This window comes from Arachis hypogaea, chromosome 10, assembly GCF_003086295.3.
Source record: "Arachis hypogaea cultivar Tifrunner chromosome 10, arahy.Tifrunner.gnm2.J5K5, whole genome shotgun sequence".
In the NCBI taxonomy this organism is placed as follows: domain Eukaryota; kingdom Viridiplantae; phylum Streptophyta; class Magnoliopsida; order Fabales; family Fabaceae; genus Arachis; species Arachis hypogaea.
Window position 1 is genome coordinate 4,252,655 of NC_092045.1, and position 10,596 is coordinate 4,263,250.

General features: G+C 28.8%; 1 protein-coding gene across 1 annotated transcript; it reads left to right on the top strand.

Moving 5' to 3' along the window:
- Window positions 1-1,498: 1,498 nt before the first annotated feature.
- LOC112718137 (pathogenesis-related protein 1-like) lies at window positions 1,499-1,996 on the top strand. Its single transcript, XM_025770034.3, has one exon. It carries the CDS (start codon window positions 1,499-1,501, stop codon window positions 1,994-1,996), a length of 498 nt encoding a protein of 165 aa, XP_025625819.1.
- The last annotated feature ends 8,600 nt before the right edge of the window (window positions 1,997-10,596 follow it).

The window sequence follows — 10,596 nt, forward strand, 5'->3', positions numbered from 1 at the left end:
GCAGAGATAGGAGCAGATGAAGTTATCATCATCATGAAGCATCAAGGACCAGAAGTTCATATTGGAGAGCAAGAAAAGATGAAGGGCTCGGATTGATGAAGATTGGTGACCAAGGAAGGACTAGAGGTAATTGCATGTTGGGTTTTGCATGGGTTATCTCTCGTCTCTCTCTAGCCGAACCGGTTCTGTTTTGAAGAAGAAGGAGATTAGCTTGGTTTGTTTGGTTTCAACCTTGAAGACTTCTCCATATAAGTGAGGGTAAACAGTCAGGGTTTGATTCAAGGAGAAAGTGTGAGAGTATAAGGCACAGAGTTCTTAGAGCTACCTAAGCTAACAGATTTTCTTCTCCTTCAATGTATTCTGTTTTGTATTTTTCTGTTTAGTTTTGTCATGTCTTGAGTCTCATGGAAAAGGACAAACAGTGAGGTTTGTATAAAAAAGCCATAAAGCGGAAAAAGGCAGAGAGTGAAAAATTAAAAGATAAAGCCATCGATGTCCTTAGAGTTCTTTTGTACATCTGTGTTGTGTTTCATGATTCTGTGGAAATTTCCTTGTAAGTTGGGTTAGTACTTTACAGTTGAAGTTTGGCAGTGACCAAGTCAAGTTTAGGATTGGGTTTAGAATTCTGGACTTGTTCCAGATAGGAAGGGTAGTTCCTAGGGAGAATTGGTGTATATAATCAAAGTTGATTATAGTGAAATTCCATCATTGTTGTGATGGAGACTGGATGTAGGTTGCACTGCACTTAGCAGCTGAACCAGAATATATCTGGGTGTAATTCTCTTTCTCTTCTACTCCATTTTCTGTTTCAGCTATACAGGAGATAAAACTGCAAAATATCTCGAGCCAAGTGACGAGACAAAAAGAAAAGTCTCGTAGATAGGGACGAGACAAAAATCAAATAAATCTCTAGAAGTTGTTTCAAAGACCAGCAAGTGTTCTGAAGTGAAAAAGGGGCTAAGATTCAACCCCCTTCTCTTAGTCACTGAAACCATCAGACTTGTTGAGTCGTCATAGCTTTTGCAAAAATGTTAATTTGACATTGATAATAAAATATTAAAAGCGACTCAAAAATTATTTTCTAGTTTCTACATTTTTAGTCATCCTATAATTTTACAAAAATGGCTTCATCTTCGAACTGCTAGATAGAAACTCAGCCTAGCTTAGCTTCTTAATTAACTATGATATTAATCTTTTTCTCCTATATTTAGGATACTACTTAACAAGACATGCGTTATCATATGATAGAATCGTTTTTGTTGAATCATGATTTTAATTTATAACAAAGTTAATTCAACCGTGTAACAAAATATTGAAAACAAATCATCCATTACTTGTTTTCATTGTTATGGATCCGGTAATCTTTTGAAACAACTACAACAACTTACTTTTCCAAGATTGATTCTTATAAATACCTCGCTACAACCTTAACAATTCTCATCAAACACATTAATACATACATTACAAACAAACCAAAATCACATTTACACAAGACAATATGAAAACATGCAAGATTTCATTTTCTCCTATCACTATCTTAGGTTCATTATTATGCATTATGGGTTATGTATATGCTCATGATTCACCAAAAGACTATGTTGATGCACACAATGTAGCAAGATCAGAAGTGGGAGAACCAAGTTTGATTTGGGACGATTCTGTTGCAGCATATGCACAAAATTATGCCAATCAACGGCGAAAGGATTGCGAGCTGATCCATTCACATGGGCCTTATGGAGAGAACCTTGCATGGAGTAGCAGTAATGATTTTTCAGGTGTAGATGGTGTGAAATTATGGGTAGACGAAAAGGCATACTTTGATTACATGTCAAACTCATGTTCTGATAACGAAATGTGTGGTCATTATACTCAAGTGGTTTGGAAAAACACATTGCGCGTTGGTTGTGCCAAAGTGATTTGCGACAATAATGGAGGCACTTTCATTACTTGTAACTATGATCCTCCTGGCAATTACATTGGAGAAAGACCTTACTAAATAAAAATAAATATGTACTTTTTTATTTATAATATATATTATGTCGCTTATTTAATCATGGGTGGAGGGAGGAGTATTACTCATTATTATATATGTTTATGAAATAATAGATCATTTGATTGTGATTACTCCCCTTTTCAATAATAGCTACTTTGTGCTCCTGCTTCTTATATTATTAAAGCTAAGGTTTAATTATTTCGTCGTTATATTTTTTAATTAAATTTTTATACTATATCAAATTTTGTAAGTATATCTTTATCATAATAAAAATATTAAAATTAATAGAATATTCTATTAAAATATACCGAATATTCAGCCAAGTGTTTGACATATATATTTTGTTTAATTGAATATTCCGTTAATTTCAGTATTTTTATCACTATAACTAGAGACTTAATTACAAAATCTAATATAGTATAGAAAGTCAATAAAAAATATATATATAAAAAAATTTAATTAAAAATTTAATAAAATTATAAAAATTAACAGAATAATTATATTAATCCTAATATTAATTATGTTAAATATATACTAAAATCAGCCATTAAAATTAATTATTAATATGAAAATATATTAAAATATAAATATATATTAAAAATAAATTAAACAATATAATATATATATATATAAATATATTGTAATTGATTTTAGTAATTAATTTAGCGTATAAAATAATATTTTTATATTAATATAGTTGGTCAACAACGCACACAAAAGGATTAATTACATTAAGTCAATAATACTAATATACCCCGTTTATATTCAACCTATATAGTAATATAATATTTTTTCTATAATGATTTGAAAATGATTTTCTAACTTGATATGAATCATACTTTGCCAAATCTCTTAATTTCTAGTAAAACCATTATATTTAGTGCTTATTGTATATACAGTGATATCATGATTACTTCTCAGTCAAAATAATATAAATAAACAATTGATTCCATATATTAATTATCAACTAATGGTATTAGATCCGGTGTTATTAATTATCACATGATGAAATTAAAAAAGATATAGATTATTATCTGGTGATACATTGTAGCCATTTATTACCTTAATGTTCAATTTATAATGAAAATTTCAAATAATAACCACTGATAATTAACTTTGAGAACTGTTATTTTAATCTATATTTTATTATTTTAGTGCTTTGCTGCTGAATACATGAATAATTATGAATGATAATTATGTGTATTTGTAGTATGTTGTCATGTATCCTACTTTTTAGCTGTAGAGAGTATGATGCATGGTTTTTGAACCATTTTTACAGTATGGTGTATAAAAATTTGGTTTAGTTTTGATATATTCTAATCAAATTGGTTTAACAGGTATCCTTACCTCCCGCCAGATGAAAATATATTAACCAACATTGTTAATGCTCTAATTGTTGTTTCTGGATTTTACACTTAGGTTGTTCCAGTATTAACTGAGGATGCAAAAATTCATTGGTTTTTGTCTCCAACACCTGTGGAATTTTTTTTTTTCATTTTATTTTATTTTTTTGCTGAGTAGCAAATAGTGATCATAATTTTACTGGTTTGATGAAGAGTAAAGTTTACTAGTTGCTATGCACTTTAATTATTTCTGTTTTCTTTTTCTTTTTATTTTTTTAATCTTGCAGAAGAGTGCTAGTTCTTGAGACATAATGTTTTTTATTTTATTTTTCTGCTGAGTAGACATTACTCTTTATGCAAATCTCTACCACTATGACCGTCCACAAGATCTTGGGTTGAGATACAATGGATTATTGAACTGCTAAGTAGTGTAAGTACCACCCTTTTTTTCTTAAGCAACAATTTTGATGGTATTTCTTACTTACAAATGCATAAAATTTGGCACAGGAATAAATTTGCAGACTATGCAAAATTCTGTTTCTAAGACATTAGGAAGAGAATAAAGAACTGGATAACATTCAATGAACCAAGAGTGGTAGCTACTCTTGGCTATGACAATGGCTTCTTTGCCCCTAGAAAGTGCTTAAAGGAATATAGGATTAGCTCACAAAATGGATCACAAAATGCATGTCGAATGTTAAATTGATGGGTTGAAGTATATAGGATTAGATAAATTCAGTCTTGGGGTTATATGCATAATAGGTCACTGCTTGTCTGCTTATTCAAGAAAATAGTGTATTAGAAAGCTCATATTGGATTAAGGCACTGAACTTATTTGTGGAATAATATCTATAGCATATTGGTGTACATCAAAATTATTCTCTTCCTATTGGTATATGCAATTTCTTCTCTTATTTTATATTTTGTCTCAATAACAAAAATAACAAAAATACAAATATAAAGGCACACATACAATATGATTTAAAATTATATATGAATTTTGCAAGGTTTAATTTTATTAGAAAAATTAGAAAAGAACAATGAGTTATTGAATAAATTTATAGCTACGTTTAAAAAGGGTGAAAATAACCGAAAAAAATTTCTATTGGCACGCTTATTAAGCGTAACAATAACTTTTTCTATCGGCACGCTTCAAAAGCGTAGCCATATCTTTACCTATCGGCACGTTTTTGAAAGGTAGCCAAAGCCAAACTAATGGACACGCTTTAAGAGCGTAGCGATATGTCCACTTTTTGGCACACTTTTAAAGCGTAGTTATAGGTTAACGCCTATGGTCAGGCTTTTAAGCGTGGCAAGAGATATAAGCGTGGCGAAAAAAATGTGCCGATAGATCCACAAAAGCGTGACGATAGAGTAACCGGTACGCTAGTAGATGTGACCCTTTCAAAAGCGTACTAAAAAGCGTGGTGAAAAGCTATCGACACGCTTTTTAGCACTTTTTGGCACGCTTTAAAAGCGTGGCAGAGAACTTATTTTCTTGTAGTGTTAGTTAACAATTTCGGAGTGCATTTGTTCTCGTTAAAAAGCTATATAAGATATAATTCTATTATCTTCATTTCATCCTTTAGACATGTTCTATCTTGGAGGGGTTAAGAATCGCTGCTAACTATTTTGCAGCGATCGAAAACTGTTATTATCTGATTTAAAAATTGCTACCAACTATCGAAATTTTTGTAGTGTATTAAAAATAGTTCAAAAATTATTTTCTACATTTTTAGCCATCTCAAAATTTCACAAAACTGCTTCATCTTCAAACACTATGCAATAATAGAGATTTAGCTTAGCATTTATATATGAGAAGATCTCTGGTGACTTGAATTATAGTGGCTAAAGGTAACTTTTTGTTGATCAATAAGTGCTTTATCAACACCTGGCGCTGGTCAATGTAAGAGAAATATTAGTCATAAAACTAATGAAGGAGACTATTATGTAATGCGCACCAAGGGCAAAAGCATAAGTGCATGCCCAAAAACTGTTTTTAAAACATAGTCATAACTAATTCTATATTTATTAGATTTGAATGACATTTTGTTATATGAAAATATAAGAACACTAGCTCTATTCCTTAAATTCAGTATAAAATTAAATTCAAATTAAATTAGATAGATAAATTGGTTACAAGTTTAGAGTAGAAAATCGCGCTCTTATCAGCCAGCCTGATATACTAACAGTATTTTGGAAATATCTCAAGATGTGGTTATCCGATTTACTTCATTTAAGATTTGTTTTAAAACTAATTCAATTCTCTATAAATTTGTATCTAATAGCTAATTATAAATTCCAAACGTAGAAAATGTTATAGGACTCACAAAGTGACGATCTAGATTGAAGATTTCACCTAAATGTCTCCTAACATAATCTGCACATACCTGAGAGCTATTTGATCCTTCCTTTCTCATTCTATTCCCTTTTTCTATACAAAACATTCTAGTATACATAAAGTATAGCCATGAAACAAGTCTCTCTTCACTAACAAACTGCATCTATTTGCATCGAAATACCTAGCGGAACTTCACTCGAGGTAGGAAATTTTGCACTAATTTTTATATGTCATGTTTTAAATTTTTTCAAACATAGATGTTAGCTTTGCATGTCATGGTATAATGTCTCTTTCCTTCATACGCATTATGCAGTATAATAACAATCTTATGTGCATTAAAGAACTGAGGGAATGATCCTTCGGTAAGGGAAGGTGACCCCCAAAGACAAGAAAATCGAGATGATCCTTCTGTAAGGGAAGATGATCGAATCGAGATGATCCTTCGGTAAGGAAAGGTGATCGGCAAACTTTTGGGAACCTTCGGTAAGGAAAGGAAACTCCCATCAATTTTATATAATAAAATATCTTTATTGATATAACTCTTTTCTTGTGTATGTCTAAATAACCTTGATTGTAAATTGAACTGAGGGAATGATACTTCGGTAAGGGAAGGTGACCCCCAAAGACAAGATATCGATATGATCCTTCGGTAAGGGAATGTGATCGATTGATATGATCCTTCGGTAAGGGAAGGTGATCGCCAAAACGTTTGGGATAAGAACCTTCGGTAAGGGAAGGGGACTCCCACCTTTTATACCGGTTTGAGCTCAATACCTTCTATAAAAGCTATAAGAAAAAGTAATGAAAAGTACAATGAAAAGAGTGATCATGATTGTTCTTCTTTTATCTTTTTTTTATTTATGATTATGTTTATTATTGCATTCAAAGATCCTTCTTTTTTCTAAAGTTCCTTTTGTATGATGTATGATATTGGTTAAGATCTTTATTTTTTTCAAATCTATTCTGTTTGACTTATCTATGGCAATGTTATTATTCTTCTCTTATTTATTATTTATTTCGTCTTGCTTTATGGCCTATGAGAACATCATACCAAGGTTTATGAGTTACCTTTATATGTTTTAACGCTATAGACATTTTGTATGCATTACACATGTCATAACATAAGTAAATGAGAAGCATCTAAAAGTCACACCACTCCAACTAATCAAGACTTTTGAAAATAATAATTGAACAACATTGCATCATCACTGTTTTTATTTTAAAACTCGGAGTGGTTGGGGATGGATACGATGACGCCATATAGATAAACTATTGAGAAACTTTTGTTTCTCACCCCTCTCTCCGTACCATCTTCAGGAACGATGCAGTACGAAGCAATACAGTTGAGGTGAAAAGACAGGTGCACTAGTGGGAGAAAGCTATCGAGGACGTAGATACAAAACATTAAACGTTTAGCTTAAGAAGGAAGAATATACGATTGTTTTAGCCATAGTTAAACAAAATAAGAGAATTAGGATTTCCTATGTGTTTTGTTTTATTCTTATTGACTGATTGCAATTTTAACTATGATGTTTCCTTTTTTATTTGGTATGAGTAAAACTTGTCATAGTTGTACCTTCATAGTTTTTCATGTTAGTATTTTCAAATTCACTTATATTTTTCAACTAGTAACTATTCTAATAAAAACTAATTATTCAATATTTTTATTTACAAATTATTTTATATAAATATTTCACATTTGTTTTAAAAGAAAAATTTCGCAAAGTTTTGAATATCAGCTACTAAATGTTACATGGGTCATTAATTCATTATTGGATCATGGCACTTGTTTCGATGAGTTTCGTTTATTTCTTTAAAATTGTATAATAATATGTAATTTAACAATCAGTCAAAAAATAATACAAAAAACTATTTGAAATTATATTTAAATTAAATATTATTTTAAAATTTTAAAGTTATTTTAAATATAATCAGTTAGATGTAGTTTGCGAACATATATATATTTTAAATTTTAGCATTCATATTTAGAATTATATTTATTAATTTAAATTAAATACTGTACAATTTTAAATTATAAGTTTGTATATGTAAATTATATTAATCAGTTTATTTTTAGTTTTAAGGGTAACTAATTAAAATTAAACTTTGAAAATTTTATTTCTATTAAGCATGAAAATTCTACCATTAATTTTTTTATGAAATATTCAAAATGTAACCTAAACCATAGTAGTGTTTTTTATTATTTTCTATATGATTAAACTAAAAAATAAAAAAAATTATTTTTAAAAGTTCATTAAATTAATAGATTAAAAATTTATATTTAATAATATATAATAGATTAAATATTCTAATTTTATAACAAGTTCGATGTCAAATAAGATAAAAAAATAAAAAATAACTATAAATAAATGTAACATCTTAAAAAATAATTGATATATTTAAATACATAGTTGTAAAATTCTCTAAAGTATAAGTTAAAAATGTTATAAAAAATTTTTTATACAACTAAAAATTTAAAACTTATCACTTTATCGATTTTTTTTAAAAAAATAAATATTGATAATCTTTTGTTACTTTTATTTTATGGCACCAATAGAAAAATAATTAATTTAAATTTTTTTTGACAAAATCTTAAATGAATGTGAATATCAAATTTTTATTTACTTAGAAAATATTTTATTCTAATATAGTTATAACTTAAATAAATTAGTAAATAACTGATATTAATCATGCATTATATAGATAATAAATAAATTAAAATAGTTTAAAATTTAAAGAAATTCTAAATATATTCCAGGAGAAATAGTTAAATCTATTATATATTATTAAATATAAAATTTTAATCTATTAATTTAATAAAATTTTAAAAATCAACTTTTTTTTGGTTTTTTATTTTAATCATATAGAAAATATTAAAAAAACCAACTATGTAGTTTACATTTTGAATATTTCATAAAAAATTAATAGTAGAATTTTCATGCTTAATAGAAATAATTTTTTTCAGAGTTTAATTTTAATTAGTTAACCTTATAATTAATAATAAAAATTAATATAATTTACATATACTAACTTATAATTTAAAATTATACACTATTTAATTTAAATTAATAAATATAATTCTAAATATAAATGTTAAAATTTAAAATATATATGTTCAAATTACACCTAATTGATTATATTTAAAATAAATTTAAAATTTTAAAATAATATTTAATTTAAATATAATTTCAAATAGTTTTTCATATTTTTTTTAAATGAACGTGAATTATATATTATTATACAATTTAAAAAAAATAAACAAAACTAATTAAAATAAGGCCATGATCCAATAATAAATTAATGACCCACATGAATAAAAAATAATTTTTGGACATGCACTTATTCTTTTGTCTTTGTCCCTAACATTTTTCTTGCATTGCCCAACATCATATATGAACAAAATACTTGTTGGTCAACAAAAAGTTATCTTTAGCCACCATAATTTTAGTCACCCGAGACCTATGACTGCATCTTTGGTGGTCGTGGCTATCATAGCTAACGGTGACTATAAGTTGACTCTCCAATCAAATGGTAACAAGTGGAGTGTTCTTTAGTGTGGTTAAATTGTCTTGATAAGATTAAGCACAGTCAAATTTTATTGGTTTACCTTGGAGATACGATGACTATTACGTGATATGCGAAGGTTAGAAATGTCAAATCATGCGACCTATACATAACAGATAGCAAAAGCAGCGCCCGGATGCTCGGATCTACAGTCAAAAGTCGTAGTTTCTTCATCAACCAGATGGGCATCTCTACAAAGATATTCAGCAAGGATAAGGACTGCAACAGACAGAGGACTTCAATGGTAACAGCAGCGACATAACACACACAGAAATGGAAATTCATGAAGCGCTTATGTCGAAGCACGTTCGGCGGAAAGGAGTCAAGTCACCATAGATGCATGCACCACCAATGGTCTGCTCCTGCATGAAGATCCGTTAAGAGGGAGTTAGAGATCAAAATGTATGTGTTACAGTATTGGAGGGGTTACCGTTTGGATACCGGGTCAGGTGTCAGGTTATGATTGGTTTCAAGTCTGGGTCGGGTTTGGCCAAGGCCTTATCCCAAAAAAAAAAAACAAGTGTTGTAGGTAGTCATAGTTGAACGGTTGAGGATGTAACAGTGAGAGAATGAAAAAGAATTGTATAAGATTTTTAATTAATTTATTTATTTTTTTAACATAAATTTGCATTATTTAAAAACTTATCAACCAACAAATGTTTACTGTCTCTACTTAGTATTCGTGATTAACAATATAGAAGTCAGAAAAAAAAGATCCGTTTGTTTTACGTGTAAAAAAATAATTGTAACAATTAGCATAGGCATCATAGCCACAACAAATTTGTGGCGACCACATATCGTACCTCTATATATATAATTTCAATATTTTCAAAAGACTTTAGTTATGATGACGTTAATCTTTTTCAACTATATTTAGGATAAAACTTAACAAGACATACATTGTATTATGGATGGAATATTTGTAGTTTCAAAGATTTACTTAATGAAGAATGATGAAAATCACCACAGGTTTAATTACATGATTGGTCACGAGATAGATGAAATATTTGACTCTTTGACAATTTGGTGGTCACATGCCTTAATTTTAATATGAAAGAGCAGAGGCACGTTGGTTTTACTTAATTAAATCTTTGGATAGATCATTTCACTGCTCTAATCATTAATCTTAATAATAATGGTACAAATGTTCTCTCCTTTGTTTTCAAGCAAATTAAATATATGCTTGCGTTCAAGTGCATCAAATGATGGTAACTACATTAGTATTTATTTATATATAGAAAACAAATCCTTTTCGACGAAGAACAAAAATTCTTTTCTTTATATATATATATTAGCGGTGCTCCCTGGTTACCTTCAGGGTGCACATCAAAATCAGCTTTGAAATTGTTCACCTT

What these genes read in the sequence shown, in the direction of transcription:
- LOC112718137 (XM_025770034.3), top strand. Translation starts at nt 1,499, where the DNA reads ATGAAAACATGCAAGATTTCATTTTCTCCTATCACTATCTTAGGTTCA.